Below are 19,985 nucleotides of genomic sequence, written 5' to 3'. Positions count from 1 at the left end.
CTCGCTCTCTTACCTGTTGCCATGGTCACCAGAGAGCAGGACCCCAGCCTATTGTTTAGCCTTAATCCAAAGGAGGCGGGACGTTTGGCCGACCAGTGGAGTGGAACAGCGTGGGCCGAACACAGCATTTATGTAACTCAAACCTTCAGAGTGCAGGGTGTCCAAACAAACCACGTTAAAGTGAAATTTGGGTATATTGTGCTACATTTACAACAACAACCTAATTGGCTAACATTGAAACATAACATTTTCTGGCCATTGCATATGGGTTTCTTCTAATTTGTGTGTTAATCCTACAAGTTATGCAGAGAATTGGTTTGTGTGTGTGTGTGTGTGTGTGTGGGTTGCAGTGATAATTGTGTGTTGGCATTTCTAAAGTGTTGTAGGTTACTGTGTCGTGACAGAAGTGAGATGACTTTGCCTTATTTTAATTTATTCCAAAAAGTCGGGAAAGTTAGAGCAGCCATTTAAATCTGGTTCTCTAGTCCTTTATCTGCCATACATTCTAACTGTACAGCTCTACATTTGGCAAACCACACATGCACTGTATGCAGTGTGGTTTCATCTAGTGAAGCTGCAGACACACTGGCTTCCTTCAGTGTGGTTTCCTCTAGTGAGGCTGCAGACACACTGGCTTCCTTCAGTGTGGTTTCCTTTAGTGAGGCTGCAGGCACACTGGCTTCCTTCAGTGTGGTTTCCTCTAGTGAGGCTGCAGGCACACTGGCTTCCTTCAGTGTGGTTTCCTCTAGTGAGGCTGCAGGCACACTGGCTTCCTTCAGTGTGGTTTCCTCTAGTGAGGCTGCAGGCACACTGGCTTCCTTCAGTGTGGTTTCCTCTAGTGAGGCTGCAGGCACACTGGCTTCCTTCAGTGTGGTTTCCTCTAGTGAGGCTGCAGGCACACTGGCTTCCTTCAGTGTGGTTTCCTCTAGTGAGGCTGCAGACACACTGGCTTCCTTCAGTGTGGTTTCCTCTAGTGAGGCTGCAGACACACTGGCTTCCTTCAGTGTGGTTTCCTCTAGTGAGGCTGCAGACACACTGGCTTCCTTCAGTGTGGTTTCCTCTAGTGAGGCTGCAGGCACACTGGCTTCCTTCCAACATGCTTCAGATTTTCACATTTGACAACTGAAAGTGGTACCGTTTCTTTTTGGTTCTAACTTCTAAGAAAAGCAGCTTGTTTGAAAGGCAAGCTGATGAAGTCACAGAAACCCTCAGCTCACTCAGAGTACAGAGCTAGGTAGGGCTTATGCACTCCTTTTGCATACCTGCCAACCTAAAACGCAATTATCGGTTATGCAGGTACAAAATGCCTGCTGAAAGCTACGCAATTCGGGGGATGGGTGCGGTATAAACTTTCAACTTTCGTTCAACGTTGATCGCTCACATGGTACTATTTTTGTTGTTCAGTATTACTGCGCCACATAGAATCCAGCACTTTGTGGCTGCAGCACACTATCAAAGCTAAGTGCGCTTCTGTCAGCTGTTTAGCTACGAGGTTTCAACGTGAACAGCGTTCATTTACTTGTAGACTCGTTCCGTTTACTTTATACGTTTAGTGTCAGCTACAGTGTCAGCAGTAGCTCTCCACCACCTCTTTGGGCATATGGCTCGCACTCGGTACAAGAACACCACCAGGTAACGCGTTGCAGCTGTTGGCACGGCTTCTCTCGCTCTCAGCCTGTCGCCCCGTTCTATGCATATTAAAAGGATGAGTATTAAAAGGATAGAGACTGATCTGGCGCGAAGCTCCGCCACCCCCGCTATTCATGTCAGTGGAAGTTGCTCAGTGGCGTTTTGAAGCACCCGGAAGGAGCGTCTACTTCAGTAGTCTGAAGTCACGCTAATGTGCAGATCTAGCTTGAAATAATTGAAACTACTATAATGTTCCAATGACACAAAACGTATGAAGTTATAAAGTAGCCAGAACGAGTCTAAAATAATGTTTTCAAGCGCCGTCCACCTCGTAGCTAAAACAGCAGCTGAAGCAGATGCACACCTAGCTTTGATAGTGTGCTGCTGCGAAGCTGCATCGCAGTGATATTGAACTAAGATAAATAGTACCATGTGACAGAGGGATCAAAGTTTAACGAAAGTTACTCTATATGGTAGAAATAGGTCAACAATAGAAATTACGCTAGTTTTGTGGATTAATTTATTTTTAATGCGTGGTCCCCAGTGCCCACTGGAACTACTTAATATTCCCCAAGACCAGAACTCCCACCACTGGACTCGGTCAATCAATTAATGCCTTTGCAACCACTATATTAATGGCAAGCATTTCATACAGCTTGTAAGTCCAAACATCCAAACTAACCACCACCGAAGCCCCTTTGTGTTGAATGAGAAAATTAAGCCACACCAATAAAGTGTCACAGAAGAATTATCAACATATATATATATATATATATATATATAGTATTCCTTAAATCATACTATATAATGGCAGGCCACAACAACAAGCTTGCTCAGATAGAGTGAGCGATTGTGGTGTTCCAATGTTAATGAGCATCTGGGCAGCCTTACCGTACACTGTCTTATGTTACGTATGTACATACATTCATGCATGCACTAACTAGGTAACAGGCCTACTGGTGCATTAGGGCTGCATATATATTATATCATATCAATGTAATGTTATTGATAATGGTATCGCAATATTTCGATTACTCATAAAAAGCGAATTCATCATTGAAGAACTTGATTATATGGTGGCTAGTGGGAAATTACCATGTTCAGGCGAAGAGGTGTATGCCGAAACTGCGAAAGTGGTACCAATAAAATTTTGGCAAGGTTGGCAGGTCTGCTCTTGCAGCAAGGAAGGATGGACGCACTCTGTTGGAAGCAAAAAGGGGATGAAATGAGATTGATGGAATACACATAAATAAACATCTAGTTTGTAGTATGGGGTATCCTTTATTTATATTCAGAAAATAGGATGAAGGAATGCACCGCCTGCATTGGCAGTAAGGTTGTTGATTAATTGAATATTGTATTGTCAATATGCAAACACGTTTGAGAGAATTGTAGGGCAGCTTGTAGTCATTAAATCACTATGAGCTAAATCCAGGGGTTTTGGATGAAATATTGGCAAAATTCCAGTGATCATGTGTTGACGAGGGTCCCACAAAGATTTGTAAATGACTACCGGTATTTGTTTTATTTAATTTTTTGTCATGGGGCTATAGGATTCCAAGCGGCTCCTTAGTTAAGTTAATCAAAGACCTTGTTTGCTAAACCTAGTTTCCTTCAATACGATTCTTTAAAGGAGGAATACAGTATATTCCGCAGCAGCAGTGTTAATATCGAAACCATTTGGATACTAAAATGGTCTGTTATGCATGAAGAGGGTCCTTGACAGAAATGTTGCCTGAAAGTGAAAACAGTATGTGTATAAAACAGCGTACCTGTAAAATAGATTTTCAGGTGTGCAAGAGACTAGAGAAAATGGTAAGATCCTGAGTGTTAATTTAAATTCATTAACATTCAGGATTTTACAATGTATGGAATGCAGTTGCTGTCAAGAGTCGGCTGAACCTCCAATCCAAACATCTAACAAACACCCTTGTCAGCCCAAGGCCAATGGAATCTTGCAATAACTTCTGATACCAGTGGTAAACAATTAATTTGGCTGTTTACCATGAATATGGATTTTCTTATCTACTTTTGAAGTGTGTCCTCCCATCTGTTTAACCTGTGTATGTGTAATTTCAGGGTTGTGTAGGGATGCACAATGTAAATGGAGGGCTAATGCATTTGCTGCTGCAGAACGGCTTTAGAAATCCAGCTTCCATTCCTGTTTATATGCTGCTGACAAGTTTGGCTTCTTGGAACCCACATAACACTAATGGCCCACTCTGAGTGATAGCATACTGGCTTGGCTTGCTACTGTAGTGTGACTGATGGATAATTAGTGCGTCCCTCAACATATCCCTGTTGAAGGGTCTGTTGCTTCCACCGTTTCTCTGGGTTGTGTGGTTTATATACCTTGCTTACGAGCTGCATGAGAAGGGTGGGAAATTGGTATCACACAATGACCAAATGCTGGTGTATTATAGTATTCTAACTTTCTAAGGCGTATCTTCAAGCTATTCTCCCTCATTTAATGGTACAGCTAGGAAAGTGGGTGGTGGGGTGGTGGGGGGGCTGATGATGATAATGTGTGGTGATTCAAATCCACAATGTTAGAATTATCTGACCAATAACTGGTTGTGCTGCAGGACATTACTTGGTAAATTTGAACTGTGGCCGGTTAAGTTTGCTTACACACTCTACTACCCATTTGAGTGTGTAAACGACTATTTGTTAAGAGGGTGATTTACCTTCATTTATTCTTTAAAAGCTAATTAAGTTTCCCACCCACACCCACACCCACTACATGCATGCCTTTCTAACTTGTATGCCCTGTGAGTCAGATGCTTCTATGATAAAAAGGAAACATTAAACAAACGTGTGACATTCCCGTTCCCTATTTTTAGACTAACCAAAACACCTGCAGAAAAGTGCCACTGCTTCTATCTTGCAGTGTTTTATTGTATGTTTTTGTAAAGTGCTCAGTGTTGCAGACAGTGACTTGAAGTTGTGACTATGCATGGAGGACACACACATGTATCCTGTACTTTCCCCTTTATTGTGCTGCTTCTAATCCTTGCTATTATTTTCCCCTCTTAAAGCCAGATTGATAAAGGGCCCAGATATGATTTGTCAGGAGATGAGAGGTGAGTGCACCACCATTGGTGTGTCAGTGTGTCAATCTTGCTTTCTGCCAGGGGGTGGTATTTTCCAGTGCCATGAAAGCAGAAGTTATGATGATGCAGTATTCGGCGCATGCTATAAATAAATGCCAAGCTCTCCAGCGAATGGATATGGGCAGAATGTTAACACTCAGGCCTCAACCTGTCCATGCAAGCCCTCTAGAAGCCTACAGATTAAAATTAGGAAAATTCCACAAGTTCTGATGGGAAGTGTTGAAGCTTAAAGCTTGAGTGTGTGGATTTTCTTTCCTGTCTATAATCTGCAAAACTACTGCTGTTATACATCAGATTCGTGAGACCTCTGTGGAACACATGGTTGGGGGGGGGGGGGGGGTGGAGTAAAACAATGCTTGGGGTATGTTTCTGCTTCTTGGCTTCCTATAAGTCTGTCATTGCAGATGATTAGTTATGCACCGTTGGTAGCCTGCATCTACGATCACTTCCTGCTTTGACCTTACTTCCTCCCCACAGTTTCAGTAGCTCAGCAACGCCTTATAACGCTAACCATGTTCTAGTTTAAATTCCCTTACGCCTCATATTAACATGAAATTGACATGGTGCTGTCAGTAGTTTTGCATAAAACCACCCGCCAAATGACATACCATATATCAACATTACACCCCACTTAAAACTCACGGATGAATGGAGATTAGAACCCCTTCACCAAGAAAATGGGAACCTTTTGCTCACCCAAGTGGTAGCCGTCTCATTCTTATGTTTGCTTCTTCAGTTAGTACAGGGTATCTCAAAACATTGGCAGCGTATGGCTGACTGGATGAAACTATTCTGAACCACTGGATAGGGATGCAGAGTGTGCTCCCAGACTAGACTAACCAGCTTCATCTTCAGCAGCAAATGACTGAGGCCTGTGCAACTGTCACTCTATATGTGCTTTGACAAAACACAGAACCATGGTTTTTTGTTTGTAAACCAGTGGTCGGTGTTCACATTGAGCTCGAGAGTTTTCAGACAGGCCTGTAGACAAGACTCTGTATGCTCATAAGGCCTGCTTCATCACTGTCTCTCAGAACATTCAACCCTGCTGACTACGCTGAGGCAGCCCAGACAGAGGAGAGCTACGGCGGGGGCAGTACCTGGAACAACACAGTGAGCATGGAGCCTGAGGAAGGAGCTAGTAAGTTAATTGATCAACTAATGTTAAACCTATGACTAAAATGACATAGACAATGTACCTGCTTGTTAAATATTATTGTCCAGCTTCATCTATGAGGCTCCTAAAGCTAAGATGTCTTCACCTGAATGTTCAATGGAAGTCTTATATATGGTTTCAATGACAGTTTCAGTGTTTCCTGCAGGAAAAAGCTTTGGCATGGTGCTGGGCGTGGGGGGGCCTTCTGGCTGGCCGCGCGTCGAAAATTTTGATTAATTAATTAATTAATTAATTAGATTAATTGATTAATTAATAAGTTGTAATTATTGCTCTTGTATTGCTATTGGAGACACTGGGGGGACACTGGGCAGGCACTGGGAGGCACTGGGAAGACACTGCAGAGGCACTGGGGAGACACTGGGGAGGCACTCGGGGGCACACTGGGGAGGCACTGAGGGGGCACTGGTAAGGCACTGGGGGGACACTGGGGAGGCACTGGTTGAGAAACTGGGGAGACAATGGGGAGGCACTCAGGGAGGCACTGGGGAGGCACTGGGGAGACACTCAGGGAGACACTGGGGAGACACTCAGGGAGACACTGGCGAGGCACTCAGGGGGACAGTGGGGAGGCACTCGGGGACACTGGGGAGGCACTGGGCAGACACTGGGGAGGCACTGGGGAGAAACTGCAGCCACTGGGGAGACATTGGGGAGGCACTGGGTTGACACTGGGGACTGGGGACTCAGGGGATACTGGGGAGGCACTCAGGGGAACACTGGGGAGGCACTCAGGGGATACTGGGGAGGCACTCAGGTGGACACTGGGGAGGCACTCAGGGGGACACTGGGGAGGCACTCAGGGGGACACTGGGGAGGCACTCAGGGGGACACTGGGGAGGCACTCGGGGGGGACACTGGGGAGGCACTCAGGGGGACACTGGGGAGGCACTCAGGGGTTACTGGGGAGACACTGGGGAGGCACTTGGCGGACACTGGGGAGGCACTGGGCAGACACTGGGGTGGCACTTGGGGAGGTACTGGACATTTCATATCACACACACACACCATGATTCACTAGCCCCCTCAAAAACAAATTATATCAATATTTTTTTTATTTTTTGGGCAGCTTGGCATGGCGCGATTTATTTCAAGCATGGCAACAACATTGTGCAGGAAACCCTGAGTTTTAGTCCTCTAAATTCAGTCAATTGGCGTTCTGAATGAAAACTGAGCTCCCTCTTTTTATTTTCTATTTAGGGCTGGAATACTCGGCAGTAGAGGAGGCACAAACTATCAGCACAAACTATCAGCCCAAGTTTGATTCCGCTCCTGGTAAGCCAGTCTGAGTTGTGTGACTTATTTTTAGGCAAACTTTATTCTGTTTGTGTGAGTACTGAGCCATTTCTCTTTCATGCTGTAGGTGCCTGGAGGACCCCAACAGAAGAGTGGGGTACTGAGGACTGGAATGAGGATGTGAGTCGTCTCTTGAGCTCAAAACCACTTGTAGTAAACCACAGCCAAGGCACTGATGGTGCCACTAATGCATTTAGGCCAGCTGGTGTTGATACTTGTCTGTCTCTCTCTCAGTTGTCAGAGACCAAGATATTCACAGCATCCAGTGTGGCCACCATGCCTCTGCCTCAAGAGAATGTCACCATCACTAAGGGACAGAGGTGGGTTGTGATGCTCCAATTAATTAGTCCATACAACTTGTATTCAAGGTTCTTTGCTTGAGACTCATGTCTGGGTAATGCAGTCAACAGTTGTTTATTGTCTCCACCAGGCCGAAGGCTCTGGGTGATTATGTTTTGTACTCCATCTGTGTGCGTGCGTGTGTGCGTGCGTACTAGGGCATTAAAGAGTTGAGATTCTTCCCAGTCGGTTTGTGGTGCATGTGCTCAAATACGGAGCATGTCAAACGGAGCCACTAAACACACAGTGGCCTCTCCAATATGGCACAGCAACTCATTAGAAAACACATAGCTAGGCTACACACACTGTAGGCCTATCTATGGCAAGGTGCTGATTATCAAAACATACATTTTATAGTAAACACTAAACGGTGCAGGCACACACCAGAAAAGAGAACGCAACAGACTGAGACGAGGCATAATGAGCTCTATGCAGCCAACACTTCCGCGTTCAGTTTGGGCTGCCGGAATGCTTCCGGTCGGCAGCTACTCATTCACTGTGAACGTACAGTCGTGATTTTGTAGGAATAAAGTTCAGTTCTTTAAACACTATTTCATTTGATAATGTGATGGCATAGTTTTTCATAGTTTGTATTATTTGTTTTGCGATGTTGACATGATGACATGACTTAGAAACGTCTTCTTCATGGAGTTGTTACCGGTGTTGCCATGTCCGCTTGTTATAAACGACTTTGGTCTTGTTTTTCAGTAAAGTTGCTTGATAATATTGAAAGTAGTTGCAGGCAGGGCTCGACAGTGCGACTAGGTACTCGCATTTGCGACTAAAAATATCACCGTGCGAGTTGTAAAATTAAATTTGTAGCACAGGTGCGACTACAGGATTTGACCATTCAATCGTGATAAAGACAAGTCTCTGCGGTGTCGTTTGCCAAAAAGAGCAGAGCTACAAGCTAAAAGTGTCGAGGCTCAATGCGGTGTTCATTTGAAGATCTGTCCCTTTGCTCCCACCGCCCCGCCCCTCCCTGTGTTGCTGCTCAGTTCTCTTCTCTTCCCTGTCAGCAGCGGCGCGAACGCAGCAGAATAGCATGGTAGCACAGAAGACAGAAGGAGTTGCTAGGACCCCGACACGTTGAATACTAAAGTTATTTACAAAGTTTGTAATGTTAAAGCATCACTTGATAACTTTTAACCAAACGTGGGTGAAACAGCGTGCAGCCGCGCACGTAAAGAGTGCACGTGCGCACGCACATGGAGTGGACGGATTGATTGATATACCAAAACAACCCTTGCTTAGCACCTCGCTAAAAGCGTGTGCGCAGCGCAATACGAATGACCGACCTGGCTGGATATATTAGTCAGTGGCTAGCTCAGGTCCATAACTCTAAATGCAACGCATTAGACTAGAGCTATGGACCAGAGCTAGTCAGTGGCCTCACTGGCCTGCATAACGAGCAACGTAAAAAAGGCAAAGATCCCCCCACCTTCTCCTTCCACCATGCCGAGGTGTAGCCTATATGTCCGATGTTCTGTCTGAACTGAAGCAGTCAAAGCCAAGGAGAATGTTACATTACTAATTCACCATCGAGTAGCCTCTGCACTAAATGTCACACTCATGATAGAACGGCAAGATAAAAACGGATAGTCTGTCTGTCCATCCATTCAAAAATGAATTGACTATACTATCTATCTATCTATCTGCATACCAAACTAATAGTCTATCAGTATAAAAACAAATTGATTATATAGATTATATAAAAAAATATGATATCCAGATGAATATCAATATTGTGATCATTTCTGAAAAGATATTGTGATATAATATTTTGTCATATTGCCTGCCCCTACCTCATATCACTTTAGTAAAGAAGAATCACACCTGTGTGAAGTGAGGGGCACTCTTATCATCATACATCATGTTTTAATTTACGTCATATTTAGCGGAAGTTTGACCTAATTTCTCCGTTCATTGTCAATGGCAAATATTGAGACGTGTGGGGACTAAAGCTGTATATAGGAGGGCAAAAACACATTATTTGATAACTTTTCATCGTGCTCCTAAAATAATTTGTGTGCTACTAGATTTTTCAACTTAGGCGCACACATGCTACTAAAAATGCTAAGTGTCGAGCCCTGGTTGCAGGTTGTGTTTTATTTGGGCTTGTTTCTAAAGTGTAGTTGCTTATTTAGGATTGTTTCCTAATGTTGTTTAAACCTGTGATTCTGCTCAAACATTGTCATGAAGGACCCCCATGTATTTGTGCACACGGACCCCCATCTGAAAAAAATTTACACATCGCTGCTATTCTGAAGTAGCTGCCGTGATGTATAGTCTTAGTAATAAATATTAAGTTTATAGTAGCTCATTTGTGGAGTGGCTTCTTTTCATAGACCTGATTGCTTATTTCTCTCACACAATCTGGCAACACCGGTTGTTATGTTGCTGTGTATAACAGCTGGAGACGAGAGGTGGTTGTTGCCATATTGTGTGAGAAATAAACAATCAGGTCTATGAAAAGAAATCAAAACCTGGCACCAAACATTCTTCAGATGGGGGTCTGTGTGCACAAATACATGGGGGTCCTTTATGAGGTTTAAACAAGCTTAAATAAAAACCGCAACTAGTAAACTAACAATATTTTCAAGCAAAATACCTTCAGAACACAATAGAAGACATAGGTCATGGGTATAATTAACATTATTTCAGCCAGCAGCAGCACAACGCATAGAGCAAAAATAATATGGGGAAAACAAATGAATGTTTTTTTTTTCTAATTTGAATCGACTTGTGTTAATGAAATCGATGCGTCGATGCACCGATGCGTGTGCTCCGTTTTGAACAAAATGTTGAAAATCGGATTGTGATTTCTCTGACATTTTGCAAGCACATTCCCACTAGGCAGAGGAAGAAATGCCACCTGACAATTTTCAATTTCTCTTTGTATGCACACTCCCTAGAGGCCAAGCAAACCTTTTCCCTGTATTTTTCATATCTGCTCTTTATAGCGCCACCATGAGTGACTTATGGTCTAAATGGGTTAAGGGTCGGTTTTGTTACTATCAGTCATGTAGCTGGGGACCGCCTCATGGACCACACATTGAGAGAGTGGTTTAGTTAGTACCTCGTTACACCTTGTTCTGACCTTGATCTCTGACCCCTCCCACAGGATTGACCTGGCAGTGCTGTTGGGCAAGACTCCCCCGTCGTCCTCTTCAGAGCCAGAGAATGCCCCCATGGAAACTTCCCAGCCCCCCTCATTGAACCAGTCAATGGTCTTCAGCAATTCCAAGCAAGGGGTGCCGCTCTCTCAGGCACCCTCTAGCACTCCTTATACCCAGCACAGCATGGTAAGCTACAGTGTAAGCCTGTGTAGTGGATTGAATATGCATTTCAGCTTTTGCTCTCCTGTCTGTATACTATTGTTTTTCCCTCCGCTGCAGTTGGAGTTGTACTCTTATTTGTTACTGGTGTAATGACCTATATTATGTATGTGCATGTATATGCTTTTACATATTTAGAGGTTATTATTGCCAAGTCTCTGTCAGTGGCTGCGGTTACATGCAGAAAGTGTATTCAGAATAAAAACTTCAGAATAAAATAATTCTGAAGCAATGTTTTTGCTACGAGTTTACATGGGGAAATGGTCATTCCGAATGAGTGTTTACATGGACGATACTTTTAAATCCCATTATTTCATTCCGCAGCGCTTTGGGGCTGGGAAGGCTTCTGATTGGATAGGGGCGGGCAGATATGTTTACGTCTTTATGTTTTTTTCACCCTTTGAGCAGTGCTGGGTCCCCTTCTCCGCTGGGAAGGTGATCATCTCGTTTTGTACTTTATGAAAAGTCTGATTGGGTGTGAGAATAGGCAGCACGGCCAGGGCACGCAACACACTGATTATATTGTATCAAGGTGGCTTGTTATTTTTGAGAGAGGGAGAGACTGTTGAACACACAGCAGTAAACAGAGAGGGGACATCGCATTTATCAACTTTTCAAGCTTATCAGACGGAACATTACGTGTGAAAGCGCCCCAAGACTCATTCCGTTGGCATTGTTCTATATCAATTTCTAAGTGCAGTCATTCTACTGAAAGCATCTTTTATATTTATAAAATATATACTTTTACAGCCACCTCTTCTACCCCTGTCTAATGGTGGTGGTGTCATTTAATTGACAGGTTGATAGCCCAATGTGATAGTAACCTTAGTTTTCCGCTAGCTAGTTATGCTTCATGTAGATCTTTTTGTCAAATAACATTTTATTAAGAACGGGTTATAAATGATATAATTGGTATAGTATACATTTTTTTCCCAAAAGAAAAAGACAACGAAAAAAGACGGAAAGAAAACCCTCAATCAAAACTCATACTGCTCAGTGACCCTGCATAGAATAAAATAGTAGGATGATGATGCTTCATGGAGATCAAATGGAACTGTGGTGCTTTCCAATAAAAAATATACTGGCTGTACAATTTCCTCCTGGGGAAGTTTACAACAATGGCAATCTACCTAATTTACTTAATTCAGCCCTCCCTGACTGAAATTACGTTTTTTTTCTTCCCGTTTTTTTTTGTGCCACTAGCCAGTCTGCAAAATCGGCTTGCATTTGTGTGAGACAAATCTTTTCAACCATTAGAATTGAACAGTAATTCCCATGTCACACATGCCTGAAGAATGGTGAGTGATAAGCTGAGTTTTGAAATAATTAGCTAACAATTTTCAATAATCCTACATAATAATAATGATAGAAAATCAAATGTTCCCTTGGAATGCAATGCACCTCTGATATAATCTGTTGACAGTAGACAGAAATGCAAGATAACATGACCAGCAACATAACAGGCCGGCAGAAACTCGTCCAAGTCAGCATGTGCTTGAAACCCACCACATCCCACTGAAAAACAATTCTATGTATAACTATCGTTGCAGGTTGGCATGCTGAGCAAGGGCTTTGGGGATGTGGGAGACCCTAAAGGAGGTAGCACAGGGACCACCACTGGCTCCCAGTTCCTGGAGCAGTACAAAACAGCCCAGGCACTGGCCCAGCTGGCTGCCCAGCACTCACAAACTGGGCCTCCCAACACAACTCCGTCTTCGTGGGATACAAGCCCCTCGACACTGGGGCAGTATGGTGAGAGCACATATCATTTTGAGTGGTGCAGCTACTCCATTGCCTTGCCTAGTCCGTGGCTGGGTCCGTCCCAGCACAAAAATAGCGTTTGGTTGGTTTTCACCAAGTGTCACTGTTGCGCAGCCACACACACTATATGTATATATATATGATGATTTCGGGTGTGACAGTACAGTAGAGGGACCTCCACACGGTAACTCTGTCATTTCTCAACCGTTTCGGACGTGGGTGGCTTGTCGGAACCGGCCCGGCACCCTGGGCGCGTTCCTGTGGGTCTGGAAGTTCCGGGGACCCCCACACACGGCTCGGGCTGTTAGCCGTGCAAGTTTGTAAATGGTATTAAAGTTTCGATCGTTCACATTGTGGTTATGTTTATTATGCATGCAGCCACCACATGGACTAGCTTAGCTAGCCTAGTAGGCTAACCATAATGTAGATCATCCGTTTTTTTCTTGGCTTTCCAGATTGGTAATCACCATAATTTATATCTGTTCTCCGAAAATAGCTTATCTACAAGCTCATGCACTGGCTGCAGATCGGCTATTTTCGGATAAGAGATTTATAGACTATGGTCCTGATTCTTCAAAAACGAAATGCGCCAGAGTGTAACGGTGGCGGAAACAGATATCGTATTTATCCGTCCGATCAAGCTACGTTGAGATGACGTGTTATTCAGAGAGTGGTGTGTACCACAGGTGCGCAGGTGTATCGCAGGTGTATGTCATACTGAATGCAGCGGGTGCAAAGTGATCGGAAAAGCACCCGACAACCTCATCTGCATTGATCCACGCCCAATTTCATACCATAAAAGGCTTCAAGCATGACTCAGCAGACAGCAGTTTGTCTGAGATCACAGCCGCGGTCACTGCTATCGAAGCTTGCAACGGTGCGTGCTCCGCTGAAGCAATATAATTATAATTTATTTAATTAAGTTCGGGACCAAGGCGGGTGCTCTCTCACACCTATGCAGAGGTAAAACATATCCGATATTTAAAATATCGGATATGTCAATGCAAAAGTCGTCTTTTCAGAGAGAGCGAGAGAGACGAGAGAGGGAGGGGGGCTGCATGGGCCCTCGACACTGTTGCGCGATAAAGAACAGTAGCCCATAGCCCCATACATTCATAAGTAAATATATTATAGGCCTACCTCGTAGGCCTGGGATCCTCTTGTCTGAAGAAATTATAATCCAGTGAGTTTATCCAGTGAGTTAAACTATTCTGTGTGTGGCATCCATGTGATCAATATCAATATACATTATTATAAATTCTGTCTGTCTGTCCGTCATGTTCACGAGTGGAGGTGAGCTGGTTTAAAACTGATATGACTGGCCGACTTTCAAACACGCTGCATTCATTAGGCTATAAATGTGGTCTTCTATTTTTTATATAGGGCTAATTAGCCCTATTCATTTTCCAATGTGAATTGGATCGGCAGCACGCTGCATGTCTGCCCCCCCCCCCCACACACACACACACACCGAAACAACGTTAGATTCGTACAGTGCAAAATGCAGATAAGTGTAGGCCTATGTTCTTATTATAATTGTGAGTTTGTTTTTTAACATGCAGTCCGCGAGAGCCGATCTACAAGCTCACAACGCGTTGCACTGCGAGTAGCCTAGAGAAGGCTGTCAAGTGAGCAGCGCAATCGCGCATGGCATGCTATAGAAATATCCTAATAAATAAATAAAAAGGTGTCGGGGCTTGCAGGGGCAGTTTCCTTATGGGACTCTATAGGCTAACTTGCCTCTAGAATGCATTTAGGCATACAAGTGCACTCGGCTTTTATATATATATATATATATATATATATATATATATATATATATATATATCGTTTTTTTATGTGCTGATCGACCAATATGTTGGGGGCACATGCCTACATATTTTATCTGAGATTTGGGGACTATTTATTGATTCAGCATGAAGACTAAAGCCTTCTGAATAAATCTATATGCAAGTGTATGCTTCCGCAAATTTCTCCGCCACCTAAAGAGGTGGCGGAGGATTTAGCGGAGTTTCCGACGAACCAAAGGCAGCGTCAAGTTCACGGCCATTTCCATGAATTCCAAATTAATGTGGGAAATCCACGTAAATGCCTTTCCGCCAGCGTCACGGCAATATATCAGCGGAAACACGTTGAAGAATCAGGCCCATTATGTGCAAATATAAAAAAATAACTGGAGGTGGAAAGCCTGATGACGTGCGGTTGGTTTGGAGGGGACGAGGAGACTATTGCGTCACCGTTTCAGCAAATAGGCGGCATTCGCTGTACACACGTAACGCACAATACGTCCTCGTCTGGACACCACCTCAGTTCCCACAGGTGTGATTTTGTTGGTCTATGGTTCTTTGGGATTTCTCAAATGACCAGCAAACTAAATTGGCTGCTCTGGTTAACACGACTGTCACTTTAGTTTTCAAACCTTGATGGTTAAAATGTTATGCTGATAACAAAACCTTTAACTGCACCTTCATCAGGATTTTTTTTTTAACATATGTTTATTGAGTTTTCTTTACGACATGGTATTTTCAAAACAATTATTTCACGTATTTCATCAGGAAACATTAATGGAGCAACAAACATACATGGAAGACAGGAAGTAGAGCCATATTCAGATTTATTTCCTTAAAAAACAAAACAAAGCAGCACCAGTTGTGGACAACTCCACAAAACAAAACCCACACAAAACCCACAACTAGTCCTACAACCAGTCCAAAATTTAAATAAAATTAATACTTGTAAAACAAAGACGGAGCTTCATCCAACTTTGCCATGGGTAATTCTGCCTGTTTGCAATCACAATGTTTGAGCTAGGTTTTTATTTATTTTTCCATGCAGATATGAAGACTCAGCCAGAGTCTGCGGTCCACACTCCCTTCACCAAGCGCCAGCCCTACCAGTCGACCACCTCCACCTCGTCCATGTTGGACGCTTTCCTGCAGGACAAGGGCCTGCCTCCACCTTCATCTTTGCCCCAACAGACCTCACCCCACGTAGCCCCTCCACCTGCCTCGTCCCTCCCCAAAATGGTGGCGGTCCCTACTTTGGGTCAGCAAGTGTCGCCGGGTCCGTCGGACACGCAGGGATCCAGCCCCCTACCACTACAGCAGCACAAACTAAAACAGCAGAAGAAGAGGACCTCTATTACTACAAAGGTATCGTCACCACTTTGTTTTCAAATGTTATTCCTGTGTCCACTTCACTTGAGCTTGGGTGTCTTTGTCTTAACTTATTAGCAGATAAGCAAATGCTCAACTGATGTTGACTGGTGACAGAATCAGGAAATTAAACTAACTGTAAAATGTAGGCATGCACCGATATGGAAATGGTTCTTATTTACCGATAATGGCAAATATCGGCCGATACCGATATGTGGCCGGTGAATCCCTACATGACATCTAAACAATGTCATTTTAGATTGTTTGTAAAGCCAATGCAAACATCTGGCTTGTATAATCTTTTTTTTTTAGGCTGTGATGTTAACTTGCTCTGGCAGCTTCCATCTGAGCTTACTTCTCATTCTGCCCACTGTTATACATGTAGCCAAAACTAGCCATGCTTGTCAGGGAGGACATAAGTTCTTTATTGCATCTTTATGCATTTTATCCCCAGCTTTTTCTTTTCTCTGTAATGTGGTAGTGTTGATGGTGCCACATTGCTTCTTTAATAAACAATGTCGGAAACACTGCTGAAAAGAGATCGTAATATCCTTTTCCATCTAATGTCTACAGATTCCAGCAATGGCAGTAGAGATGCCAGGCTCATCAGACATCTCTGGCCTCAATTTCCAGTTTGGTGCACTGCAGTTTGGGTCGGAACCAGCATTGCCAGAATATGACTCCACCCCCGCCACCACCGTGCCAGCCAACCAGGTTCAGAACACCATGTACAGCAGTCCTAGCAGGTTTGTACCACTAATAAAGGGCACAACCCATCGGGTATAATTAAATTGAGAGGTTGTGTAAGACAACAATATTTCAGTTTGAGGTGAAACACCACAGTTTATTAGTCTCAGTAATAGTCTCCGTAGTAACTGAAATAATGATAGCTTTTGTTTAATTTATTTGTGTAGTAACCTCTACATGACTTTATCTTTATCAGTGTGCTGGAACGAATGAAGCCAGAAAGATAACTCTTTTGGGACCTAACTTTTTGCACCCATTGTTCATTATACTGTTACAACCTCCAGTGAGTCGACCAACCCCAGCCAGATGGACCTGTACGATCAGAGAACCTCCCAGACCAGACGCTATCCTCCCTCAGCCTCATCCTCCCCTCAGAAGGACATGCAGCCCAAGGTGAGGTCATAGTCTTTATTGAATATGTTATTAACAGTTTGCAAAACGTACAGTACTCAGGTACAGTTATTGCGAACGCAGTGAGCCACTTACTATGACAGCAAGGGCTGAATGTCTGTGTGTCTGTCCCGCTGTTACACCACCCGCCCGCCACCAGAGGGCGCAGCTGTAGCACACACACACACACAGGGCGCAGCTGTAGCACACACACACACACACACACACACACACACACACACACACACACACAACCACACACACACGAGCTGCGTTCGCTTCACGCGTTTGCGCGTCTTACTTGTACTATAACGCTAAAAGGGTGACTGTCTAGGTCCTTCGTCTTCGATGTCTCCCCTTTGACTGATTGACTTGTCCATTCAAACTCTAGACGGGCCCGCCCCAAAGTTATTAGTGTAGCCGCGCCCGGCAGCCGACGAAAACTAGAGATCTGAACAGGCCCGAAAATTAAGGCCCGGCCCTACCTGGGCCCTCATCAAACCCTGTACACTCAAGACACTGCCCCCGCTACCACCCTTAGATCTCCATATATGGAGCTGACCTGTTCTGATATTCCATATGTTGATCTGACCTCATCAAACCCTGTACACTCAAGACACGCTCCATATGGCCAGTACAGAATTCATTCCATATGTTGATCTGACCCCCATGTCAAAGTGTGTGTGTGTGTGTGTGTGTGTGTGTGTGTGTGTGTGTGTGTGTGTGTGTTCACACAGTTCACTCAGTCCACATATTCCTATGCTTCACAATGTCTCATCCTTCTAGGTCTTATTTTTACTGGGTCAAGGCCATTATAAAGCATGAGTGGTTTTTGGCCTCACAGAGTTGCAATGCTGCGTGCAATCGTGCATCCATTTAGACCTGAGGCTGATTCTAATTAACCTGACTCCGCCAGATGGGGCAGCAGAGAGTACACTGGGTTCCCCCCCTCCTGCTTCCATCTGGGAACTCTCATGCAGACTCGATGCTCCGGCCACCAAATGGCCTGGCCAATCAGCGGCAGTTAGAGGCGGGATCAAGGCATACACAGTCCTGCCTTGATCCCGCCTCTAGCTGCCGCTGATTGGCCAGGCCGTTTGGTGGCTGGAGCATCGAGTCTGCCTGACAGTGTTTCCACAACTGAGCGGAAAACGGCCGACAGAAGAAGCTGTCCGCAGCTTATTTTCCGAGTTTTTAGACAGCTGGTGGATGAAAAAGAAGCTCCACCTCCGCGGCTAACTGCCGCGACGGACAGATTCCCGGAAACGCTCTCCTCCACAGCAGTCAGCCACGGAGGTGGAGCTTAATTTCCATCCACCAGCTGTCTAAAAACCCGGAAAAGAAGCTTCGGACAGCCGAGCACGTCCGCGGCTCTTTAGTAAGTGTGGCAGCACCTTGAGAGTTCCCAGATGGGAGCAGGAGGGGGGGAACCCAGTGTACTCTCTGCTGCCTCATCTGGCGGAGTCAGGTTAGATTCTAATAGCGCCATAACATAGGGTTTCTGAAAACCTTAAAGGACAACTTTAGTTTTTTTCAACCAAGGTTCATGTTTTAGGTTGTTATTAGAGAAAGTAAAAGGTGAGTGTTAATTTTCTTTCATTTGATGCTTTCTTTCGTTTTAGGGATTTTAGCTGTTTTTGACAGGGGGGCGGGGCATTCGAGCATGGGGCTAAATATGTATTTTTTTTACAACATTTTATGGTGATTTATTTTTGTATTTACTATAGTCCTAATACACCCCAGGAAATTACATCTGGCCACAGAAGATCACAGGATCTACTGTATGTGATCTACCTACATGGGGGAAGGCTTATACTGTGTGTATAGGCTCAATATGTCAGTTTGTCACATTCAATAGATCCTGTGATCTTTTGTGGTCAGATGTAATTTCTTGGGGTCTAGTAGGACTATAGTAAATAATAAAAATATAAATTGCCATAATATTTTGTAAAAAAATACATATTTAGCCCCATGCTCGAATGCCCCCGCCCCCCTGTCAAAAACTGCTAAAATACCCAAAACAAAAGAAAGCAGCAAATGAAAGAAAATTAACACTCACCTTTTAGTTTCTCTAATAACAACCTAAAACATGAACCTTGGTTGAAAAAAACTAAAGTTGTCCTTTAAAATTCTCATTAAAAATGTAAAAAGATATATGATGTTATGTTGCTATGTGTAACAACAACTAATGAGACACAGACGTAGCTCCCGGATTCAAAGATATAAAAACGTTTAGGGTGCACCAGATCTACAAATTTCCCTGTTGTATGTTTCAATGGAAACTAGTGATTTCACCTTGTTTTTGTTTTTACAGAATGGTTTCAGTTCAATGCAGATGGTGCAATCTGTGGAAGGTGAGTGTCTTAATGTGCTTTATTTCTAGTGATGCACCGAATATTCGGCCACAGAAAATATTCGGCAGAAAATGGCTAAATATGCATTTTCGGCCTATTCGGTTTCGGCCCAAATAGGCAGAAAATATATCACCGAATAGTGTATGCAATTAATGCATTCAAAGAGCTGAATAAATGTTTTATGGATCCATAATAGTGATTATTATTTAAATTAAGTTTAGCCATAACCATAACATAACATTTGTAGAATCAAACTCAGGTTAATGGGTTAAGTGAGGATACTAAAACAGCGATATTCAGTTACACTTCATACCAATGATACTGTGTGGGTGTAGGTATGTTAAGTGATAACTACTTTCAACATGGCATTATAGGCAAAAGCTTTCTAAATCTTTCAAATTTTCCAAACATCTACAAGCTTGTAGGTCAACAATCTTTGCTATTTGTTGTACAACAAAGTATATAGTGCTTAAAGTGGCATTCTGGACTAGACCTGTCTGGCTGGAAACATTGTGGTTGCAAGGACTGCATTTCTGACCTTTCAGCTACAGGAGTGTGTCACAGTCATTACCCGGTGATTGAGAGATTATTTATTCTGTACTTACTCTGTATAAACATACTATTTTAACTAGTGATGCCCCGAATATTCAGCCACAGAAAATGTTCGGCAGAAAATGGCTAAAAATTCA

General features: G+C 43.7%; 2 protein-coding genes across 5 annotated transcripts in view; both read left to right on the top strand.

The window, feature by feature from the left end:
• Positions 1–19,985, top strand: part of LOC310861134 (tuftelin-like) — a 200,459-nt gene that overhangs the window by 50,517 nt on the left and 129,957 nt on the right. The window lies entirely within an intron of this gene.
• ubap2l (ubiquitin associated protein 2-like) overlaps positions 1–19,985 on the top strand; it is a 42,919-nt gene that overhangs the window by 8,519 nt on the left and 14,415 nt on the right. For all 4 annotated transcript variants that reach the window (XM_083774518.1, XM_083774519.1, XM_083774520.1 and 1 more), the window contains exons 8-18: positions 4,668–4,712; positions 5,777–5,883; positions 7,117–7,191; positions 7,280–7,332; positions 7,447–7,532; positions 10,676–10,856; positions 12,440–12,641; positions 15,486–15,802; positions 16,379–16,551; positions 16,837–16,945; positions 19,257–19,296. In XM_083774518.1, the coding sequence (XP_083630644.1) occupies positions 4,668–4,712; positions 5,777–5,883; positions 7,117–7,191; positions 7,280–7,332; positions 7,447–7,532; positions 10,676–10,856; positions 12,440–12,641; positions 15,486–15,802; positions 16,379–16,551; positions 16,837–16,945; positions 19,257–19,296 (1,388 nt within the window). The remainder of the gene's footprint in view (positions 1–4,667; positions 4,713–5,776; positions 5,884–7,116; positions 7,192–7,279; positions 7,333–7,446; positions 7,533–10,675; positions 10,857–12,439; positions 12,642–15,485; positions 15,803–16,378; positions 16,552–16,836; positions 16,946–19,256; positions 19,297–19,985) is intronic.

This window comes from Protomyctophum parallelum (genome assembly GCF_964188405.1).
Source record: "Protomyctophum parallelum genome assembly, chromosome: 1".
In the NCBI taxonomy this organism is placed as follows: domain Eukaryota; kingdom Metazoa; phylum Chordata; class Actinopteri; order Myctophiformes; family Myctophidae; genus Protomyctophum; species Protomyctophum parallelum.
Note: the sequence above shows the minus strand (reverse complement) of the source record. Positions and strands in the feature narration are given on the sequence as shown.